The sequence below is a fragment of the Durio zibethinus genome, chromosome 27, assembly GCF_047325235.1.
Source record: "Durio zibethinus cultivar Kanyao isolate XHJ-2024 chromosome 27, ASM4732523v1, whole genome shotgun sequence".
Classification (NCBI taxonomy): Eukaryota; Viridiplantae; Streptophyta; class Magnoliopsida; order Malvales; family Malvaceae; genus Durio; species Durio zibethinus.
In genome coordinates this window covers 378,079-401,938 of record NC_143188.1, presented here as the reverse complement: position 1 = coordinate 401,938, position 23,860 = coordinate 378,079, and the positions used below count along the sequence as shown (strand labels likewise).

The following is a 23,860-nucleotide window of genomic DNA, read 5'->3' as shown; positions in this document are numbered from 1 at the left end:
TTGGATTTAAACTTTAAATTTATTATATGTTATTTTTTAGGGTAAATGCACGAGTTAATTGAATTAGATTTTATATTTTAACTTTTTTTTTGAAATATTGATAATCCTTTTTATTTTTAAATACAGATTACTTTTTTTTATATCCTCACATATATATTGCCGTAAATAGTAAACAGCCATGAATATTTGATCAGTGGGGAATTGATTTCGGACAACTGCTGGAGTCCCTTTGATTCCGCTTCCTTGCATATTCAACTCTTTATCCAAGCCATAGGACCAAGACCAACTGCCCCTAAACTCGAACTTTGGAAGCCTTCCATTCCCCTATATAACTCCAATTGATGGCCTTTGCATGCACTTCCAATACTCCAGGAAACCAAGTCTCTGTTTCTTCCCATTGCCGGGTGGGTAATTACAACATTCATCAAAATTAACCAAAATGAAAGGAGTTGTTGTTGGGGGAGTCTCCATTATCCTTGTCGTAGGCGTATGCATTGGTCTTATAGCTAGTGTAGCCCACAAAAACAGCTCTGACAGTGAAAAAGATGTCTTGTCCACTACTTCCAAGTCTGTTGCAGCGATTTGCGCCCCAACCGATTTCAAGCAGGCTTGCGTTGATAGCCTCGGTGCACTGGCCAACAACGAGAGTGCAGTCCCAAAAGACTTTATTCAAGCAGCCATTCACGTCACCCTCCAGGAGCTGCAAGCAGCCTTCAACAAAACAGGATCGATATTTGGGGATGCTGTGAGTGATAAAACTATAAAAATGGCCAAAGATGATTGCGACGACTTGTTGCAATATGCTATCGACGAGCTACAAGCCTCCCTTTCAATGGTAGGCGATAGCGAATTGCATAACATGCAGGAAAGAGAGGCTGAGATCAAGAACTGGCTAAACGCTGTGATATCATTCCAAGAGTCGTGCGTGGATCAGGTCCCTCAGCCTCAACTACGGCAGCAATTGTCAGACGGTTTTCTAAATGCCTCTCAGCTAACCAGTAATGCCTTGGCCATTGTCAATTCCATTTCACAGATTTTAACTGCTTTCAATTTGACGTCGTTGAACTTTGGTGGTGAAAGCAATCGGCAACTGATGGATGAATCTAATCCTGATGATAAAAAATACCCTTCGTGGGTTTCCTCTTCTGACAGGAAGCTATTGGGAAGCCAAAACAATGCTCAGTTGACGCCTAATGCCGTAGTGGCTAAGGATGGTAGTGGCCAATACAAAACCATTGGTGATGCCCTTAAAGCATATCCAAAGAACCTGCAGGGAAGATACGTTATCTATGTTAAGGCTGGGATTTACGATGAGTATATTATAGTCGACAAGAATCAAGTTAACGTTTTCATGTATGGGGATGGCCCGCGGAAAACGATGGTGACCGGAAAAAGAAGCAACCGTGGCGGTTACACCACCACCGATACTGCCTCTTTTTGTAAGTACTTACATATTCCTTCCTTTTCCTTCAGCCAATCAGCTTTTCGTTTTCCATTCATTGAATCTTTTAGCTCCAAAAACCATTTATCCTCTATTAATTGTACATAGATTAGCCCTTGCTATAACAGATATAATATATATATATATATATATATTGCTGAATAACGAATTGAACTAGAGAAAAGTACTTTTAGTTTTAACTTGGATAGAAATCTTTATAGGTTCTTTATACTATGATCAATCCTGGAAATGAAATACCACATAGTCTAAATATAAAAAAGATTGATTGTGTACAACAAATTTTAGTAATTACTTAACAGTCAACACAAAGCAAAAGGAGTTGCCATGTTTATGATGTTTTGGATCTGAGTTTCAGCTGCTATTGGAGATGGATTCATTGCAAAGGCGATGGGATTCCAGAACACTGCTGGACCTGAAGGACACCAGGCTGTGGCTCTCCGAGTCATATCAGATCGTGCAGTCTTTTACAACTGCAGGATGGATGGGTACCAAGACACCCTCTATGTTCAAGCCCATCGACAATTCTACAGGAATTGCGTCATATCTGGCACTGTTGACTTCATTTTTGGCGACTCTAGTACAATCATCCAAAACTCTAAACTCATTGTCAGGAAGCCCATGGACAACCAACAAAACCTCGTGACAGCTCATGGGCGTAAATTCCAACAAGAAACCACTGGTTTGGTTATCCAGAACTGCCACATTGTCCCAGAACAGGCACTTTTCCCGGTGAGATTCAAGGTTCCCTCTTATTTGGGTAGGCCATGGAAGGAATATTCAAGGACTGTTATCATGGAATCAACAATCGGGGATTTGATTCACCCAGCAGGGTGGCTTGAATGGGAAGGGAACTTTGCACTCGATACACTGTATTATGCTGAGTATGCAAACCGAGGTCCAGGTGCTGCAACTAATGGAAGAGTCAAATGGAAGGGATACAAGGTAATAACGAACAGAAATGAAGCTCTCCTATTCACAGCTGGTCCATTTCTCCAGGGACAGACGTGGTTGGCAGGCTCTGGTGCGCCTTTCTTCCTTGGCTTCCGGCAGTAAACTGTAAAGAGTTAACTCTTTGGCTCTTCGCACATGATCATCGAATGTTAACCTCAATCCAAACAAAAAATAAAGTCATGCAGAGAGGGCGAGAGGTAGGCCATTGGCCCGTTGTTTGTCACCCCTCCAGACATTGCATAGGCTCACTCATCTAGATGTAATATGCCGTTTTTTTTTGTATATTTATGTTATATGTTCTAGTCACGGCTTACCATACAAAGCAAATGTTCACTTTTCAAGCAGAAATTCATTCAAAAAATAAAAATAAAGAGATAAAATCTAGCCATCAAAGATCCGAGGCATTTGCCAAAACAACTGGGAAGTTCATCATACTCTGAACAGTTACTGCATCTCGCTACGGCTGAAAAACCAAAATACTGCACATTTAATGTAATTTTTGCCCAAAATCAAACTGAAATCAGCTGAACTTGTTCAAAATCTTGAATAGACAAAAACCAATCAAATTCCTGCTTAATTAGTAGCTAGAGCACGGATGCCCCCCATACCCCTACATAACAAGCTAAAAGTTCAAAAGCACCCTTCTTTCTTCCTTACTTTGTTTTGCTTTCCTTGGATCCCGTTTCTTCTTCCTTGGGTCAAAAACTTGTTTTCTCGTCGTTTTTTCAGTTCAAGATACGCTCTTTTATTACTTTGATTTACTCGTTATCCGTTTCGGTTGCTTTCTTATCGATTATGTGTTTGTTTTCATCATTTTAATTGGCTTTAGTTTACTGATTGATTGGTTTTATGGTTTTAGCTTCGATTCGAGAAATGATTAATCTCTTGAGCTTTGCTTGGTGGAAAGACTGAAAAGAAGTGAAAATGGAAGAGATCTTATGATCAAAATTCATAACTATTTTTCTACTTTGAAGCTTAACCAACGTAATAGCAAGTTTTCTACCAACCAGGCCCATGATGTTGATGTGAGTTTGACAGCTGATGTTGGGGATATTCTGCGCAAGGAAGGGCTTTGACTTCCATTCTCTCCAGCCGATCGCTACAATCCCAAAATATTTTTACTTCCTAATATTCACCGTCATTTCACTTTTACCTTTACCGAAAGGTTAGATTATCGCAAAACTCTCCCTCTCTCCCTCTATTCTCCAGTGCATATAGGTAAACATAGACGAACAAGCAACAGAAACAAACCTCCAATGCATATAGGTATATACGTAGATAAACAAGAAACAGAAACAAACCTCCAATCCATACAGGTAAACATAGAAGCACAAGCAACAGAAGCAAACCTAGGAAAAGGATAATTATAAATGTTTTGATTTAGAAGTAGATGCCTTTGTAACAAAGGTTGCAAAACGATAACGAGCCCTTTACAATATTTAAAAAGATTTACTATGATGGTAAGTTAACAATCAAAGATCCATCCAGTAAAGGTTTATAACACTTACGCAGTGGAAAGCAATGCCTGCTTCCGTCTGACAATATAGCATGATAATAACTAAAGTGAGAGATAAGCCCTTATGTGCTATCATGATGCATTTGCATCAAGTGTTTAGGGTAAGAAGTTTGACACTTTTGCTGTAATCAGGTCAGGTGTTATTTCAGCGTTTAACTACTTGTTAAATAATCCAAATGACCAGATAAGCTTGATTTGCTAAAACAAAAAGTAGAGCATGGTGTCCAGAGAGTTTGGCTTTGGCATAAGAAGGGTTTAAGGTGAATTTAAAGAAAGAACAAAAAAGCAATAAGGCAAAGAAGAAAATGAAGAGAAACAATGGCCTTAATGAAAATACATACAGGGCAATACAGAAAGCCACATAAGAATAAAAACAAAAAGCTGAGTACAGAAAAAACAGGCTATTACCTTCCTAAATCATCTCTACAAATCCATGAACGGAACTACAGAAGGTAAAGGAAAACAAAGTAACCCAACAAAAGCAAACAATTAATGGAGATTATGGGAATGCTCAATGATCGATTAGGCATACCATGAGCGCTGTGTTGACGCCGCAACTTGGGAATTGGAATGCGAGCATTGGCAGGAGAAACAGAATACAAACCATTATTTCCATTTTCAGGAAGAGGAGATGGAAGAGACAAGGCGTTGGTTTTGGGGTCAGCAATAGCAGCAGAAGCAGCAGCATCAACTTTGGATTTGGGTATGGGACGATTTCAAGTCTTTGTCCTTACGGGCCAAGAAGGCGAGTCTCTCGAGAGCCTCTTTGGCCCTTTTCTTTGTCAAAGTAGCCTCCTTGACCCTCCGCTCAGCCTCCACTCTAGCAACGGCCGCTGCTTTGGTCATGGAGGCAGCCGCAATCTTAGCAGCAGCAAGAAGAGCCTTAGCAGCCTCCTTGTCAATAACCCTCTTCATCAGGTTGGGGTCATGGTCGTTAGATCCTCCCTGATGATCAGGCGTTGACTTAGGTTTCTTATTGGAGGTGTTAGGGGTGACATTGAAGAAGGAGAAATTAGGGTTGGAGCAAGGGGGGCAGGTGAAGGAGGCTTGGGAGGAAGAGGAGGAGCAGGAGAGGTGAGAAATGGAGGGGCATTTGAGGCAGATGAGGCGCTGGTGAGAAGGAGGGGACTCGTTGAAAACTTCAAGGCAGATGGGACAGAATAAGCCCTGGTGGTTCTTCAGGACACAGTTCGTGCAGAGACGTCGGTAACTGGCTCTGTGACGGAGGTTGTGGAGGAGCAACCGCTCTGGAGCACCGCAGGCCCCGCATTCTGACTGCTGATCCCGCTTCATGTTTGCTTTGCAGCTTAACGGTGAATTTTAGGTTTTAGGGCGAACAATAAAATAGAATTGCAAAAGTGAAAAGTGCAGATAGAAGAGAGCGTGCGGCTCCGGCCTTCCTTGTTCCCAGGGGAAACTGATGTGAAAAGAGAGTGCAAGGATTTTAGAGTGTGGGCTCAAAGTTTGATTAGTTTATTTCTGCAGTGAAGTAGTGAACTTCTTTGGTTTTGGTTTTGGTTTCGGTGGCGTACACCTTACCGAAACTGCGTGAATGTTTTTAATTACACTATTTTATTTACCACTATTCTATTTCTACACTGAGCGGGGGCTGGGTGGGTAGTCTTTTAATAATAGTGGTGTACAAATTTTTAGAATTACTTGGCATGGAAAGAAAGGGCCAAGACCGAATGGGTATGAAGGAAAAGAAAAGAATTCACTGCATTTTGGGAGAGGCCCAAGAGTTTTGGGTGGGTTTGCTGCTGCTGCGTTGTTTGAGTTTTGGGTGGGTTGGTTTTCCTAATAAATTTGTAGATGAGTGTCTTTAATATTACTTTATCCACTACTACTCATAATAAATATAAATCCTGTAAGTTACGGCAATTATAATACTACGACTACTGCTAGAACTAGTACCAGTAAAACGTATTCATTTTCTTCCATTTCCTGGTCTTCACCAAAATTTAGGGGATGATAACATTGCAAAATACAAACCCATTTGACTTTGACATTTTGAACAAACCCATTTCCTAGCCATAACCAGCTCAGTTGGATCAATAACAATTAACAATGCTTCTCATAGATGATTTCACCCCATTCAATTATTATTCTTTTCTCTTACATTATCATGTCAAAACAAAATATCTTCTTGGATGATAAATAAATAATATGCAAAAGCAGCAAACCATATCTAAATTCCCACAGAAAAATCAATGGTCAATTACTTCAAAATTCATACATCAAATTCAACCCAATAATGATTAATCTGCTACCATAAATGGATCTACATTCCCAAGATCAGCAACGAGAGGTTCTAAATCAGTTGCCTCCTCTTCTGTGGCAAAATGAGTTGGGAATGGAAGCAGTGAAACATCAGGTTTGTTGTAAACAGCATCCTTTATAAAAACGAAGTTTCCTGTGGCACCTGGGACCTGTAAAGAATAAGAGCTCTCTAAATGATACTGTTGATAAAAACTAAACAGAATGCAGATTAGATGTTAAAACTACTGATTCAATGTAATTTGTTCCCATCCTTTGCAATCACTTCTGAACAAACAAATAATAGGAAAACAACATCAAAGCATATACAAAGTACAGCTGACGATGTTAGTCCTTATTTTTTATGACAAACATTTGAAACTTGCAACCCTTTTGCAAAGGCTATAGCCTCCTGATTTCCATTAAAAAACTTGAGCACTTGAAATAAGAAAACCAAATTAGGAAAGAAAAACCATACCTGGCCTTTCACCCACATCAAATTCCTTGCTGGATCTATCTTGTAGACACACACATTTTTAACTGTTCTCTGCTTCCCACCCATGCGCCCAGGCATTTTTTTTCCTTTAAATACCTACATAATAATAACTGATTGTCAATTATAACTCAAGGGCACTCCGCATTGTAAAGACTGATAATCACATGGTTACAAGACTGCCATAATTTATTTGTTGTCCAATAATAAACCAAAAATTAAACCGGCCATATTATCACGTGCTTGACCTGGCTCCATACAAAATCACAATAAAGCCAAAAACATCAATTTGAACTTCTAAAAAGAAGTCCTGCATGCTACCCACCATTGATCAATGACTTCGTAAATGGGACTGAGAAGTAATTAACTACAGAGTTTGCAAAACTATTTTTTCCCCACAATTAACGACTTCAATCACAAACATCTGCAAATGTCTATCAAGTGATACTTAGAATAGAAATATAGGTGTGCGAAAAAAAATGAAATATGCAGAACCAAATCACATTTTAAGAATGAATCAATCATACAAACAACATGGTCAAAGAAAGAATCCTGCAAGGAAGACAGTAATTTAGGCCCAATGATTTGTTTCCAACCATAAAGTTATTAGTTCAGAAAAAAAAAATGCTTCAGTGAAAAGCATCACCGAAGAGTCTATCAAGTGATCCTCAGAATGGAAAGAGATGTTTAGGTAAAAAACAAATCATGTTACAGCGACTAATAAATGAAATGAACATGTCTGTCAAGGAAGCAATATAATATTGGCCTTCATAAATACAAAAGCTTAAGTTATAACAAGGAATCCATACATGAATAGGGAATAATTGATCACTTATCCCACTCTCTTTGCATTTATTCTTATCATGCTTAAACACCTAAAATGTTGCTCTATTTGCAATTGCTATGGTGAAAAAGAATGTCTGTTAGAATTCAAGATATTTGTATCATTAAAGCTTCAGGAGTTATCATCTTGACTGTACATAATATTCAAAAAATATCCACAGGCACATCTAGCAGTTAGAATATTCCCATTAACAAGACAAAGGACACACACACACACATATATATATAGAGAGAGAGAGAAGTAGCAATAATTGAATTTCTCCCAGATCAAAACTATATATCTCATCATCCAACCACATCAATGCAATAAACAAGACAAAATACTAAACTTCTAAAGCACAAAGAGCATGAAGATGCCCCAAAGAGGATATCTTAACAGTTAATACTTGGGACTTCCACCCTGGAGGCTCAAGTACAAGGCTATTGCCTATTATGTAGCCCAAGGTCTAGCAGCTCTCTATATATACCAAAATAAGGAAAGACCAAGCAGATTAAATCAAACTAATGATCAAATATCGTATGCATACATTTTCCAGTATCATTAAGTGTTCCACAATATGCTTAACGCTTTGAAAATAAAAAATAGCCATGCCAACCTTTCCAGGAGCATCCCTCTGCCCGGTAGAGCCAATACTGCGATGTGTTAATGATGTACCATGAGATGCAGGCATTCCTTTGAATCCCCATCTTTTCATTCCACCCTGGGCAAGCAAAAGAAATATAAGACATTTAATTGTTTAAGTCCCAAATGAATACTAACTTCATCATGTCTTAGAAAAGAGAGGAATTATAAGCCACAAACTTGCTCCATGTTTTTATATATTTTTATACCACTCCTCAACAAACACCTCATGTGCAAGGATTAGATAGAGTTTAGAGAATGAGAAAAATTGGCATGCACATGCTCAATGCATAAATTAACATCAGAAAATTAGCAATTCTTTCTGCACCATCAAAATTCAAAATCGTCATGCAGTAAATAGTTTTCAAAGCAGTCTAACTACAAATGCTAGCTCTATTAGTCTATACAAACAAATAGTTCAAGGATGGAAAACCTGCTAGTCCTACAAACAACTGAAAATGAATTCATCATTTTCATCATTAGGTGCTAACAAAGAATTATAAAAATGAATTCATCACTGAAAGCATGAAGAAATTGATGGAAACAATAAATCACCTGAAAACCTTTCCCTCTAGAGATTCCAGTAACATCTACATATTGCCCTGGAACAAAATGGCGAACACCAATGGCTGTACCAACAGGAAGAAGAGCATCTTCGGTTACAGGGAACTCCTTCAATTTCCTCTTCAAGGGAACACCTTGAGCTCTGAAATGACCCACTTGAGGCTTTGTCAAATGTTTTGCCTTCTTGTGGCCGCAGCCAATCTAAATAACACCACAAATTTAAGCACTTGAGTAAATGTCAGTCATGATTTGATTAACATACTTATAGACGGTTGCTGCGGTAGTAAAAAGAGCATGATTAAGTTAATCAGAATAATTAAAAAAAAAAAAAGAATGTATCATGAATAGATATAATGAAGCAAAGAAAAGCAGTAGAATACCTGAAGGGAAAAGATTCCTTCCTTTTCAAAAGTCTTGACCTGAGAGACGATATTGTCATCAACCCAGAGGACGGTAATGGGAAGCCTAGCACCCCACTTGTCCCAAAGAGCAGACATGCCACATTTCACGGCAATGAGCCCAGTCCGCTTGGAGTTTGGAGTCATGATAGCGGGGGAGGCCTGGATGATGCGTGTCGGTTGTTGTTGGACGATCTGGGAGCCATCCAACAAGGCATCGGAGCTGAAGAATGTCCTAGTTAAAAGATGGAAGGAGAAGGGTGTTGGGGCTGCTGCAGATGATGAAGATGGGCTCGATAGGGAGACGAGGTGCTGGTGGAGACGAGAAATGAAGCCTCTGGATAAAAAGGCCGACATGGTTAATCAAACCAAGAAAACCGTAACTAACGATGGACTTAATTAGTAGCTAGAGATTAAGGTTGCACCGTTGCAGAGGGAGTCCACGATGGTTATTGGGAAATTGGGCAAAGGTCGGAGCGGAGAGAAAGAATAGAGAACAGAGTAATTTTAAATAGTTCTACAAAGTTAGAATAGGTAGGGTATCTATGTGAACAGAGTTGAGCAAAGGAAAGGGCTTTGGTTGTTTGCTTGCTTCTCCTAGCCCTAGGGTTTTAGCTTTAGACATATTTTGGTGGGCCATTTAGGATCCAGTTGAGTCCGGCCCAGTTTTCAAATTTCCCATTGTCCAGTTTAACGTGGTAAACAGACAAAACTATCAAATACCGACTAGCTCTACTCAGCTCAGCCACGTAATTCTTTCTTAGTTAATCATTACAATTACGAATGAATATGAATATCAGCCACACACAGACAGAAATACTGTAAATTTAATTTAATTGAAAGTTTTCTTTGATTGGATAATGCAATAATCAACCAATCTGCTGAAGCATGGTGGCGATAAGATCGATGGAGTTGCCGATCCCCAAATTCAGGGTGGTAGAATGCTACTCCAAGTCCCAACAGTTAGCACTCTCATCATCGTCATCATGTATCCCAAAGCAGCAGAAGTATCGGGCATTCATGTGCAGAGCATCAGCGGGGGCATCGAATGTGATGGCGACGGCGCTGGAGCAGACGGGTGGGAAGATGGTGGTGGAGCTAGTGGGAGCCTTCAACCAGCTTACCCAGGAGATCAACGTCTTGTCCAGTAGCTCCTCTCGCTTGCTCTTCAAGTCTCTCAAGCTCTCCATTCCCATCCTGCAGGCCTTGCCTCTCGCTCCGGATGGCCGCCCTCCTCTTTCTAAGGCCTTGTCTCTAGCTCTCCTTCTCGCCCATCTCCAGGTACCCACTCTCTATTCAATCAGAAATAAAAGAAAATGCACGGTAAATTGGGATAATATGGGCACATAAATATAACAGCAGTTTATTTTTGTATTGCCTTTTTAGGATGGTTATCATCTAAAATTTAAGATGATATCAGAGCATACGATGTATTAGTTTTCTTAGCTTCTCCTCCATTATAGGTGTGTTATGCTTCCTCACGCCGCATGTTAGGTCACGTGAAATACATACCAAATGATAGATCTGATGTTTCTACATCTGAGATTTCATACCAAATGATAGATATGTTGTTTCTGCATGTTAGGAAATTATGAATTAGAGATTAAAAAAAAATCTCACATCTAAATAGGCATAATTTGGGCTCCTAAATATAATATCACTTCACCTATTGCCAATTGGTTTGCATCAAATGTATAAACTATGCTATTTCTTTGTGGAATTTGTTGCTCCTTTACTACAACTACTATTCTTCCATTTGATAATTCCATAAATATATATATATATATATAGAGAGAGAGAGAGAGAGAGACAGACTGAAATGAGGTTTGAACTCCCTCTGCTCTAACGCTCTAACTAAATACTAAGGCATTAACCGAATACAAATGTTTCTGTTCTATTAAAAAAAAAATCTACGCTTTCTTTCTAATTAAGAAGCTCTACAACACTTTTCATATGCCATGTTACATGCAAAATCTTCAGCTTAATTTGCAAAATTAACCATGTTGCATTTACATTATATATGTCCTCTATATTTTTCACTTCTTAACGCTTGAAAATGGTTTCTGGCAATTTACCCCAATCAAAAAGCTTAGTGTACCCCAATCAAAAAGCTTAGTGTAAATCCTGCAACTTGCAAACTGATTGCAGATGGATGCGGAAGTTATTTCAGCTGGGCTACTCATCCACGTTCTGGAGGCTGGTGCCGTTTCCATCTATCAACTCAGAGATCGTATTGGTACTGGTACTGCCCATCTTTTGCATGAAAGCTTGCGCTTAAAGAATATCCCTTCCAAAGTCGAAGTTTTGGATGATGATAGTGCTGCTGCCCTAAGAAAATTCTGCCTTGCTTACTATGACATCAGGGCTCTCATTTTGGACCTTGCTCTCAAGCTTGATATGATGAGGCATCTTGATTACCTCCCAAGATATCAACAACAAATGCTTTCTCTTCAGGTTTTGAAGATATATGCCCCCTTAGCTCATGCTGTGGGAACCAACTACTTGTCGCTAGAGCTTGAGGATCTCTCTTTTCACTATCTCTTTCCTTATTCATACCTGTACATCGATACATGGCTACGGAGCCACGAGACTGGAAATAAATCTCTAATTGACATATACAAGGAACAGCTGCTCCAATCTTTAAAAGCCGATCCTATCTTAGCTGACATGGTTGATGATGTCTCTGTTAGTGGTCGCTATAAAAGCCGTTACAGCACAATGAAGAAGCTCTTGAGAGATGGCCGTAAGCCAGAAGAAGTAAATGATGTTCTAGGATTGCGAGTCATATTGAATCCTAGGTCTGGCATAGACATGTCACAAGTAGATAAAAGAGCATGCTACAGGACACGTGAAATCATTCAATCATTATGGAAAGAAATTCCTTATAGAACAAAAGACTATATTGCGAGGCCCAAAGCAAATGGTTATAAGAGCTTACATATGGCAGTTGATGTGAGTGACAATGGAATGACTCGACCACTTATGGAAATACAAATCCGCACTACTGAAATGGAGATGTTGGCCACAGGTGGAACTGCATCTCATTCATTGTACAAGGGTGGCCTAACAGGTCCAGAAGAGGTCCGCACTCTCTTATTTGATTGAGATCAGTCTTAAATTCTACATTAGTGACTCAGCCTGGAAATAGTACGACTAATGCTTTCTTTTCTTTTAACTTTTGTTTAAAGCATTTGGCTATTTGTTTATTCTCAGGCAAAGAGACTAAAGGCCATAATGATTGCAGCAGCTGAACTTGCAGCACTTCGGCTTAAAGATTTTTCATCCACAAATCATAAAGTCCTTGAGTTTGGTCAAAGGGATGAAGTATTCCACCTTCTTGACAAGAATGGTGATGGTAAGATTAGCATTGAAGAACTAATGGAAGTTATGGAAGAGCTTGGTGCATCCGGGGAAGATGCCCGGGAGATGATGCAGCTCCTTGATTCAAACAGTGATGGTTCTCTAAGTACTGATGAATTTGATTTGTTCCAAAAACAGGTAAAGCACAAAGTAGTAAGAACATTTTCCTATACTGCTATCCTCTAGCCTGCTTTTTTCCTTTTGTGTGTCTGTCTGTTGGAGGGAGGGGGTGGTTATTATTTTTTAATGGAATCATCACTTGTTAGGTGTTTATGATTGCAAGGAATTAGGGTTTAATATGCACTGAACTTTGATAATTTTCTACCTTTTCCATGCTGACTCTCACGGAGAGAATTTTTTTCTTGGTAACTGCTTGAGCTGTTGTCATGGTCTTTAAGATCTTGGTTACTGGTGTTCATGTTGAACTAATTCTGATGAAGTTTTACTCAATAACATAACTCTGAGTTTGGCATTACTGGTTTATTATTATTACTATTATTATTATTAGAGTGGTTCTTTAAATATCCACAGGTCGAATTTATGCGTAATTTAGAGGACAGAGATGTCCAATACAAGACCATGCTGAATGACAAGCTCCAAATAGCAGAGAACAGTGGCTTGATTGAGGTATATTGTAAAGAATTTGGTGACAGGCTTGCAAATTAGATCTGATTGAAACTTGAGTGATTGTTGGTAAGCTTTAATCATTTATATGCTGATTCAGTGCCACGTACGTAAATCATTTAGTTGTAATGTATATACCATATAGCATACTCAGAACTTTTGATCTCTCTAGAATTGTAATATTTTAGGAAAAGACGAAAACATGCCCTGTAATGCATAAATGTAAATGAAGCTGACTATGAATCTGTATGAGCAAACCCCTGTTATCAAATTCCTTCATCATATTATTGTAACTAAAAACTGAATAACAAACTCTGAATTGTAAGACTGCAAAAGAAGAAATCTGAGAAAAACGCTTCAAACATGATAGACGAAATGCAATCGTTACAGGATGTGCAATCTGTAGTGCATGGCTATCTATAAGTCATGGGCATTGCTATGACTAATGTTTCTGACAGTGGAGTGCGATGAGGTAGCACAAGTCCTGCACTTCCCACTCTCTCCGTTGATTGTTTTAGCAAAGAAAAGATAATCTCATTTTTTTATTTGTTTGGATGCTCGGAGCATCAATTATAAGCAATGAAGGATATATAATAGAATAAAAATGCGGAGAGGGTAGAGAGGCAACTAATGTTTTCCTTGATAATATATATAGTCAGGTATGTACATGATTATACCATCAAAAATCAATGATAAGATGGGAATCATAAATAATATTGTATTACAACATACATAAAAATCTGATGAGATTTACTTACGTTAATGTTTAGGTAGATAACATATATTTTTAACACGTAAAATATTTTCAAATAATTTTATTAAATCAATTATTTAATTTTTAAAAATTTTAAAATTTCAAAATTTACATTTATCAAAATCGTTTCAAATATATAAGATTTATCTTAATTTAAATCTAATAAAATATATCTTCTCATATTTCACTCTTATCCAATTCAAATAATTTTTAAAGGTTAAATTTTTTTAAATTTTAAAAATAATAAAAAATTATACACCATCTAAATTAATATTCATATAAATTTAAATAAATAAAATTTATGGTTAAATTACTGTTATTTATCAATTTTTGTCTTTAATTTTTTATAATTTAAAATAAAAAAGAAAAATATTTTATCTCAATTCAAAATTACACATTTATATAAATTTAAAATTATACTAACTTCTTTTATCTTAATTTACAATTAAACTTAGATAAACTAAATTTTTAAAAATTTAGATTTTTTTAAATTAAATAATTATTAAATATATATTTATGTTTTTTTCTCACAATCAATGTTTTTTTTTGTCAAAAAAATTTGACAAGGTAAAGTTTCAAACTTAAATATGAAAAAATCTTTCATGATATATCACATGTGTAAATATTGATTTTTATACTAAAATAATATATGCTTTTAAAAAATTTATATAATTGTGAATAAAAGTTAATTTTTTCATTGATATTTGTATATAATTGTACTTTCATAATTTAAAACTTTCATAATGCTTATTTAGATTCTTTCATAATAATTTATATATTGGTAATTTTTTTAATTTTAAACTAAAAATTATAAATGATTATGATTATTTTTATTTATATATAATATAAAAATTAATATAAATTAAAATTTTAAACTATAAAAAAATATAATAAAAAAACTCCGTGCCAAAAAAACCAGTATTATTAGGATAGAGACAGGCCGATGATTGATGAGGAGTAAGATCTGTATATCTTTAACGCAAATTTTTTACAGATCGGCCGATTCTGTGTCTGCCTGCTCCAAGGCCCGTGCTTTGACCTCACAGTACTTGGGAATCATCATTTAGGTCTGGTCCATTGTTCCGTGGTGGGTAGTTATGACAACATCAACGCACACCAAGACTTGGATAGTAATGTACAATCAAGGACAGTAGACGCTCGTTAGTGACAGGATGGTACGGTTTTAGAAAAGAGTGATAAATATTAAATTAATCGTGTATTAAAGTTAATTTTAAAATATATTTATATTATTTTTAATTTATAATGTATATTTTATAAGATAAAATTATGAAATATTATATTAAAATAAATAATATCTCATAAATTAGTATAAATCATAACATTTAGTATCAGAATTGATTTTGAGATACTAACGACGTTATTAGAGACAATAAGATTTGTTGGAATGGAGAATATATCATGATATTAGAGAGAAATCAAGAATTTCAAATCGATTATATATTAAAATTAATCTTAAGATATAAGTCTTCATATCACTTTCAATTTGAGAGACATTTTTTATGATATAAAATCATGAAGCTTAATTAATCGAAGCGAACAATAATTCATAAGTTTGTGTGGATCATGATACTAAATATATGACTAAAGAAATTTCCCCATTATTCATTAATTTCCATTTTTTTCATTTCTTAACGTCAAAAGGAGATTGAACTAGAAATTTAATCCAATAAGTTTGTACAATCATTCTTCACTTTTAAGAGTAGACTTAGTAATTCGTATTATCGTGTCGTGTTTCATGTCAAATATAATTTCAGATACGACATGAATAATTTTGATACGAACACGATACAAATACTTAAATGATACAAATAACTTAAATGTAAACATAACATGTTTATTATACGTGTTATATATGACATGACATGATTAATATATTTAAAATTAATTTATACTCAAATAACACGATACAATTAATACGATTATATATGAATAATACGATTAAACACGATTAATCAATTTATTTAAATAAAAATTATCATTTAAATTAGAATTTAAACAAAAAAATTTAAAAATTGAATATTTATAATCTATTTAAACGTTAAAATGATACGATAAATACGATTATTAACTTATTTTTTAAATAAATTAAAATAATTTTTAAATTTTTTATGTTATGAATATTACTATATCTTAAATGTGTTATTACTGTTTAACATGAATATTTCTTAACCGCGTCGATACGATTAAAATATGAAACATGATTACATTAAACTCATATATATATATATATTTTTGTATTATACCATCATATCAGATTTAAAATTATTAAGTGTACTTAAGAGATCACATTTGAGTTTAAAATTCAAATTCTAACATCTACAATTTTTTATTTTATTTTTAATTTTTTTTGTTAAAAAAAAAAACAAAAAAGAGGGGAGATCTTCAGCAAGCGAAATATGCAGAGTTTTACTAAATTTAATTTTATATTCATTAATCAATAAAACAAATTCCCCTATATATGAACATGCGGAAAGCATTATCTGTGGTATATAAAAAGGCTGGATTGCTGCTTCCTCCACATATCTGCGCAATTTGGACACATGTGCCTGTGAGTGTAACTTTAGTTTGATCTCTCTTTTCTGGAAACAACTATATCTGTACCATAAATAGACTATTATTATTAATTCTCTGTCAGGCTCAGATCTAACATCCTTTGAATGTTGCTAGAGCCAACCACACCAACTATTCTTCAAGCTTCGGTGGACAGTAGCCCTTGGCCCTTAGGAACGCCTAGCGTATTTGATAACTTTGTACATAACTGCAAGTATCACATCACATTGGAATTAAAACCGAGAATAAGATGACAGAATTGGATTGAGTGAAGGAAAGCCAGAAATAGTGTACCTGTCTATAAACTTTAGAATCACCATATGATTTTCTTAATTCAACTACATACAATGAAGGACTTATCTCAAACACCTGATACAATTACAAAGACTTCAATTAGTGGATTAAAAAAAGAAAAAGACTTCTTTTTGTTAATGGATTAACTATTGTCCAGGTTCACAAGGATCGACACAGTAGGGGGGTGTGTGAGTTTCTATAGTGATAAATTGCTGACAACACACAATTTGAGTCAAAATTGACAACAAATTTGCTCAAAGTTTAGCAAAAGAATTACCTCAGCTGCAACTGAAAGACTGCCAAGACATTTCTGGCCTCTTTGTTCTTGTGTTGCTTTCAACTGATACAAAGGAGAATATAAGATTTTAGCACTATATGTTGTCATTATTATGAAGCATACCAGATCTCCTAAAAGCATGTTATAACCAAATGCAGGTATCAGCAGGTGTTTTGGCGTATGCAAAAGATGAAGGTATACAAACATTTTGTACCGGAAAAAACTTAATGTATTGCATTAAGCAACTCTAAAAAGTACTAACCCTTCCGTTGTTCATTTGGACACGAAATCCCATCTCTGTCACAATATGTTGAATCCTTGCAAGCAAATCTTTAGCCGAATGATTGGATGTAAATCTGATCTTCCTTTCAGAGACATCCTGCGCAAAACTTTAAAATCAGCTGTTCTGGAAAACTTGTGAATTGGGGTGATAAACTAGGGACTATGCTACATAAAAATTACACTAAAAAGGCGACGTTAATTTTGCGCTTACCTCCTTCTCAAAGAAACCGGAAAGGTCTAGGTATGAGGACATTCCTATCAACTGAAAAGCGTTAATAAGAGTGGGTGATTCCTGATTCCTAGTTCCATCAGATGCCTTCATCAAAATAATGCTTCCATCAGTTATGTTCAAAATTTAATCAAAGATAAAATTTTAGGAGGTCATACCAGTTCATACATTGAGAGGGCTTCATCATCAATGTATATATGTTCTTCCTCATCATCAGGTACTGCAGGAGTATAGTCTTGCTTGAACCATTCATCATCTTTAATACCCACCATTGTTATCCTGGTATCAGGGTTTGGATCAAGAATCCTTCTTATCATGTTCCGAGCACCAGATGATAACCATTTAGGAATCTGAGTATCCCCTTTGAAAATCTGAAATTTCGCAGGAGGATTAGACATTGGAGTTGATAAGAACAAAATTATTAAAAAATTGTCAGAGAAATCACTAAAAGCAGCCCTCAAGTACCTTCTGATAGAGAACTGCAAGGTTTCTATCATCGAAAGGAAGATAGCCGGTGAGAATTACATATAAGATGACCCCACATGACCAAATGTCTGAAGTGGCACCATCATAGCCTCTATTAGCGAGAATCTCCGGAGCCACATAGTTAGGACTTCCACATGTTGTATGCAGTAAGCCATCCTCCTGATATTGGAAAATGAATTTAAAAATAGAAGAAAATCTTTTTTTTTTAATGAATTTCTTGTTCAGAAGAGCACTTTACCCTAATATGTTGAGGCAATGCACTGAGGCCAAAATCAGATATCTTTATGTTCCCTTTTGCATCAATAAGAACATTTTCGAGCTGAAATATGGAAAACAGATTTTAGCATATATTAACAATATTATAGAAATAAGAGAAAAGGAAGACAAATTCATAATACATGTATTTTTGTGATTTATAACATTTATTTGTTGCTTTAACAAATCAAAGGATGTTTAGAGGTGATGAAAAGACCTTAAGATCTCTATGGAAAACACCTTTGTTGTGACAGTAACTAACACCATCAATTAACTGCTGGAAGAACTTTCTTCCTTCATCTTCTGAAAGCTTCCCTTTGGATGCCTGTGATAGAAAAACACCTAAGCAATGTAACTAATTTAATATTATTGCAGAAGGAACACTAGAACTTCAAGTCCCTTACAATTCTGTCAAACAATTCCCCCCCAGTTGCGTATTCTAGGACCATGTAAATCTTGGTTTTGCTTGCCATGACCTGCATGTTTGTTACAAGCGAATGCATCGTTAGAGCAATTCAGTAGCTGATATCGATTTAGCTAGAGACGAGCAAGCGCACGCATGCACACCGAAAAGCTACAACTCCAATGATCTGATCGTTATAATCATTATTTATAGCTTATTCATACTTGAATTATCATTAATTTGCTAATCTCGAGTCTCACTCCCTAAGGATAAAGAGGACGCTGATGAAACAACAACCCAGAACGTGTTGCTAAAAAGCTGGCCTACATTTATTGGGAGTTTGAGAAAGATTTAATTTGGTAAAACTAATAGTAGCTAAGAGTAGTTTGAATTGGTTATCAGTGGATAGAATGCAATTTCAAGCACAATGAATCCATTTATTTGCCCAAACAACTACCATGAATACAATGTATCCATTTGCACTACCTAGCTAATCCTTGTGCATGTTCTGGAATTTATTCTCATCTCTCTCTCTCTCTCTCTCTCGTTTTATTTCATAGAATATCTCATATATCTCTCAATTTTAGTTACCTAAAGTATGTGATTGGCTTGTGGGGTTCAATGACTCTGGGCCTGGAGCACAAAGTGTCAAAGACCATGGAAGAAGTAATGAGATCATGCAAAATTAAAAACATTTTCAATTAGCTAGCTTGTGTAGCGGGCCAAAAAAGCATATGAAATCCAGAAACTCACGCCGAAAAGCATGCACAAGTCATCGTAAGTCATGGCCAGCCAGAAATCGAAAGTACAAAGTCTAATCAGCGTGATTCAGTCAACTGATCATCTCCAAAAAAAATATAATTCACGTCCATCAACATAAAAAAAAAAAAAGGTAAGACTGGAGGAATATTCCTTTGTCAGTCTTAACTTATTGGGAACCATGTTAAAAAACAAAAAAAGTAGGAGGATGGATGGAGTGACGGGGGATCTACATGATTTAAATATCATTAATTCTTGTACTATTTTAATTTTTACGAATATGAAAAGGCTGTGTAGAAAGAAATTAAGGACATGACAAGAATTTGGCTAATTGTGTCATCTGAGCGTGCTAAATCAATATTAGCCAACTTGACCAGCTGCCCACTTCTTATTTCCTATTTAGAAGTTAACGTAGAAAGGTCGTTGGGTGAGGATGGATATATCGTCACTGGCGCCCGCTTCCGTATCTCTCCCTCTCATAATGTAATAAATAATACCAAACCAACCAAATTTTTGATCCCTTGACACCGACTTCACGTGCAAAACTAAACCATGATGCAATGCAAGTCTGCCTTACACGTTGCTTAGTTTGATTGGGTCCTCAGTTTTGTAGCCAAAAACGACGAGGGTGACCATTGGTCTAATTTGGTTGCCAGTTGGGGGGCTTCCAATAAATGGTCAAGGCTTTTTACGAGTATGAATGTCGATGGACATGGTGTTATTGAATCCGACAAGTACGGATTTGATTGATTTCCAGTTACAAATTGCTGAAATTAGAAAATTTAAGTTGAAAAACAAAAAATAGGATTCCAATCCAATTATTAAGTTGAAAATAAAGCCACAAGAACAGGGGATTTTTGACCATATATTTTGCTTCTTCCACAATTGGTGCTACGCTGCGGATGAAATCCGGGATCACTATTCTTTTTCTTAAAAACCGACACAGAATTTGGGCTCAAAAGGATAAAGGAAAACAGAGATAAGTAATTAGCATCAATGGACGACAGGACAATTCAATAATAAGAGAAAGGCAGGCATACCTCATGTAACCGCACCACGTTAGGATGTCTGAGCAGCTTCAAGGTTGCGATTTCTCTCTTTATCTGTGAAATTATATTAATTGGTTTGAATTTAGAATTTGAAACGCATTGAAGTGGCTATGGGCAATTAATTACAATGGTTTTCGGAAGAATAGAAGAGGGAATCCCAGAAAGCAATCAGACAATACAAGCAGAAGCAACAAGGCACTTGCAGAAAGAGAAAGGAACAAACAACAGCCACAAAGGTAAAAAAAATGACATAAACCAACAATATTCACCCAGAGTAAAACAGGCTCCATGTGCACAAACATTAAAGAAAAGACTCCAATGCCGTTTAAGCAGAAAATGAATGAGGAGAAGAACACCCAGAACAGTAAAACGATATCACAACTTTTTTATTTAAGAAGAAAAAGGGATTAGTAGTTAAAAGAAAAGGAAGAAGAGGAACCTGATCGGTGATGTTGAGTTGAATGAGTTTGGACTTGTCAAGGATCTTAACAGCGAAAGGGAGACCGGAATGGAGGTTATTAGCCAACTTAACTTTGGCAAAATTTCCCTCTCCAAGAGTCCTTCCTAACTCGTAATTCCCCAATTGCAGAACTCCTTTCTCCTTCTTCTTCTCCTCTGTTCTCTTACTGCCCATTAACTCCTTATTTTATCTCTATAAATCAAAATCCGATGCGAAACTTAACCAAAACCACCAATCAAACAACTGATTCAATGTTAAACTCTTTATGTCTTGTCCCAGTGAAGAGATATAAACAAGACACGCAAAGAAAAGCAACTCACGGAGTTTGTTCGGCAATAAACAATCTCTCTTCCCCACGTATCTGATTTCTAATAGGAGAGTCTAACGATAAAAAATAATTTATCGGGACTAAAAGGAGCATAAAATGACAAGACAATAAACGAGAGAGAAAGAGCGAGAATATTTTTGTAACTTATGAAACAATTAATGGGAATTAAAAGATATATAACATTTCATTTAAGTAATCCAAGTCAATAAAACTATTTAATAAATGAGTAAATTTATTGTTTTTGGGATACATGATAAGTAAGTATAACTATTGCATGTGAACCGTAGGAAAAATATTTTTATTAAATATTCTTTAATTTCTAACCATTACCTAATTTCGAAAACCCAATATATATATGTTGTTTTTTATTTATATCCAAATTTGGTCTCCAAGAGTGAATATAAGTTCAGAAACTTTGAATTCGATTTTTCAATAACAAGTTAAATAATAAAAGTTTGAAAATTCTTTAAGATGTTTGAATTTTTTAAAAATATTTACAAAATCACGCTTTTTATAATATAAAATTTTTATATATAATGTATTAAAAATATTTTCTATATTTTGAAATTTTAATTAATATATTTTTCAAATGAACTATTTATTAATATACATATTAAATTATTTCGTGTATCGCACGAATAATAAGTTAATTTATTTATAAAATATATTTTCTTCAATCAATTTACATATTTTAAAATAAAAAGTAAATTATATATTTGGTTACTCAACTATGATCCTATTTCTAAAATTATCAATAGACTATAAAAATTTTCAATTTAATCACTAAATTTGAAGTTTTTTTGTTTTGTTTTTCAATTATTAATCTCTAATAATATGTTGATACGATAATATCGTGTTGATTGTTAGATGTCATTTGATATTATTAAATCAATAATTTTTTTTAATTTATAATCTCACATTAATAAAAGCACATAACATATCAAGTAATGTAATATGTCATGTGACATTTGACAACTAATAATGTATAGCCACATTAACACATTATTAAAAACTAATAATTGGGTGACAAAAAATTTACTCAAATTTTAATAACTAAATAAAAAATTTTAATAATTTAGTAATTATTTTAAAAATACAACCATAATTAAATAAGTAATATTATATTTCTTTTTTAACAAATAATAATAATACTAATAAAACTCTCTCAAAAAAGTAGTGAACACATGAACATCCAACAAGACATTCCTACATTGCGTCTCACAAATGCTTTCCACATATAGGGGAAGCTAACGCTAAAAGTAGTGGATAATATCTGCCAAATACTACTACTACAACAACTACTACATAATGAAGTGCAAAGATATTAGAAAAAAGAAATGGATGTAATTTATGTGGTGGAATTAGTTGAGTTGTTCTCTTAAATAATGACGTCAAAATTACTTCATCTTTCAACTTTTTACTAATTAATGCTAAATCAATAATTTCAACACATAACACAACCCTTACACTTCCTTCATATTGAGGATTTCATTTCTAGCAACTTTATATGCGAGCTTCTCTCTTTTCATTATTAATTTGCAGTAATGATATCATGATAACTTATTGAGTATTCTGTTTATTAAAAAAAAAAAAAAAAAAAAAAAACAAAAGCGATCATACCCTAAATCCTAGACCTTAAATAATAACAATTAGTAGTAACCTTAATTCTCTTGTATCCAAAGGAGGCTAAAAATATTGTGGATCGGTTCACATGTCATCCTTGACCTAAAACTTACTTTTGTTAAGCTTGTCAATTAATTATTAAAAGAAGATATGAAACCCGTTTTTTTTAACTTAATTACTTTGGAATAATATGTTATATTTATCTCACTTTGATAGACTAATCGCTAAAGTTATTATTTATCGAATTATATTAATTCATGTCAATTAATATTATGATACCATATCATTATATATTTAAATTAATAGTATGATTATTATTAAGTGTGATTTAAATTTAATATTTAAGCTCATAAATGAGATGAGTTAATTTTAAAAAACATATTAGGAGAGATTCTTAGTCTTATCTTTATATATATGAGGTTGACTTATTAGACTATATAACTTCAGTTTTTGAAAACACATAACAGTTCTTTTTCCTTTTCTGTGTAGGTGGCTAATCGAAACTCAGAAGGTGATATCGAAAAGCATAGGATAGTGACAACATTTCTTTAGATTTCGATTAAGCAAAATTGAACTCTTATTTATATCCAAGTAAATTTTAATTTTAATTATAAATTATGTTAATAATTCGATGAACTTTGTGCCAAATCTAACATATTACGTATCCAATTTTTTTTGTTATATATATATATATATGTATATATAAATGCATGTGCAATAGCTCTTGAGTTAACTGATATAAAAGATGCAAAAGTCAAATCTTTATCCGTATACACGAAAATCAGAAATTAAAGATAAATTTATTTTTAAGTAAATAAAAGATAGTAAAAAAGTTACGCATTGTATTTATTATTGTTAGATATATATATATATATATATGTATGTGTATGTGTCACGGACTCAAGGGGGAGTCTTGAATCCCACATCGAACATAATAGGAAGGTCACTGGGGTATAAAAAGATTCACACCACCTCCGCCTTGTGAAGCGCCTTTTGTAGGA

General features: G+C 34.8%; 5 protein-coding genes across 6 annotated transcripts; 2 read left to right on the top strand and 3 right to left on the bottom strand.

Annotated features, from left to right (window-relative positions):
- Window positions 1-328: 328 nt before the first annotated feature.
- On the top strand, window positions 329-2,756 carry LOC111279150 (pectinesterase-like). The gene is made up of 2 exons (XM_022866041.2): window positions 329-1,439; window positions 1,818-2,756. The coding sequence occupies exons 1-2, from the start codon at window positions 440-442 to the stop codon at window positions 2,513-2,515; spliced, it is 1,698 nt and encodes a 565-aa protein (XP_022721776.1). The 5' UTR covers window positions 329-439; the 3' UTR covers window positions 2,516-2,756.
- Window positions 2,757-4,235: 1,479 nt separating this feature from the next.
- LOC111279152 (PHD finger family protein) lies at window positions 4,236-5,360 on the bottom strand. Its single transcript, XM_022866044.2, is given in 2 exon segments — window positions 4,236-4,637; window positions 4,639-5,360. Coding segments are annotated over 2 exon segments (849 nt in total). The 5' UTR covers window positions 5,223-5,360; the 3' UTR covers window positions 4,236-4,372.
- Window positions 5,361-5,975: 615 nt separating this feature from the next.
- Window positions 5,976-10,293, bottom strand: RPL3P (ribosomal protein L3 plastid). The gene is made up of 5 exons (XM_022866042.2): window positions 9,088-10,293; window positions 8,699-8,908; window positions 8,118-8,222; window positions 6,664-6,777; window positions 5,976-6,358 (listed from the first exon to the last, which is right to left on the bottom strand). The coding sequence occupies exons 1-5, from the start codon at window positions 9,460-9,462 to the stop codon at window positions 6,188-6,190; spliced, it is 975 nt and encodes a 324-aa protein (XP_022721777.1). The 5' UTR covers window positions 9,463-10,293; the 3' UTR covers window positions 5,976-6,187.
- CRSH (Ca2+-activated RelA/spot-like protein) lies at window positions 9,834-13,346 on the top strand. The gene is made up of 4 exons (XM_022866040.2): window positions 9,834-10,386; window positions 11,254-12,186; window positions 12,319-12,603; window positions 12,997-13,346. Exons 1-4 carry the CDS (start codon window positions 9,994-9,996, stop codon window positions 13,129-13,131), a joined length of 1,746 nt encoding a protein of 581 aa, XP_022721775.1. The 5' UTR covers window positions 9,834-9,993; the 3' UTR covers window positions 13,132-13,346.
- Window positions 13,347-16,245: 2,899 nt separating this feature from the next.
- CIPK1 (CBL-interacting protein kinase 1) lies at window positions 16,246-21,384 on the bottom strand. Of its 2 annotated transcripts, XM_022866873.2 has the most exons (12): window positions 20,888-21,384; window positions 20,440-20,502; window positions 18,642-18,713; window positions 18,455-18,562; window positions 18,221-18,301; window positions 17,962-18,141; window positions 17,655-17,867; window positions 17,479-17,583; window positions 17,248-17,364; window positions 16,986-17,048; window positions 16,709-16,783; window positions 16,246-16,622 (listed from the first exon to the last, which is right to left on the bottom strand). In XM_022866873.2, the coding sequence occupies exons 1-12, from the start codon at window positions 21,080-21,082 to the stop codon at window positions 16,554-16,556; spliced, it is 1,341 nt and encodes a 446-aa protein (XP_022722608.2). In that variant the 5' UTR covers window positions 21,083-21,384; the 3' UTR covers window positions 16,246-16,553. The 2 variants fall into 2 exon arrangements, with proteins under 2 accessions (XP_022722608.2, XP_022722610.2); XM_022866875.2 differs by lacking the exons at window positions 18,455-18,562; window positions 18,642-18,713 and having other exon boundaries at window positions 16,324-16,622; window positions 20,888-21,278.
- Window positions 21,385-23,860: the final 2,476 nt, after the last annotated feature.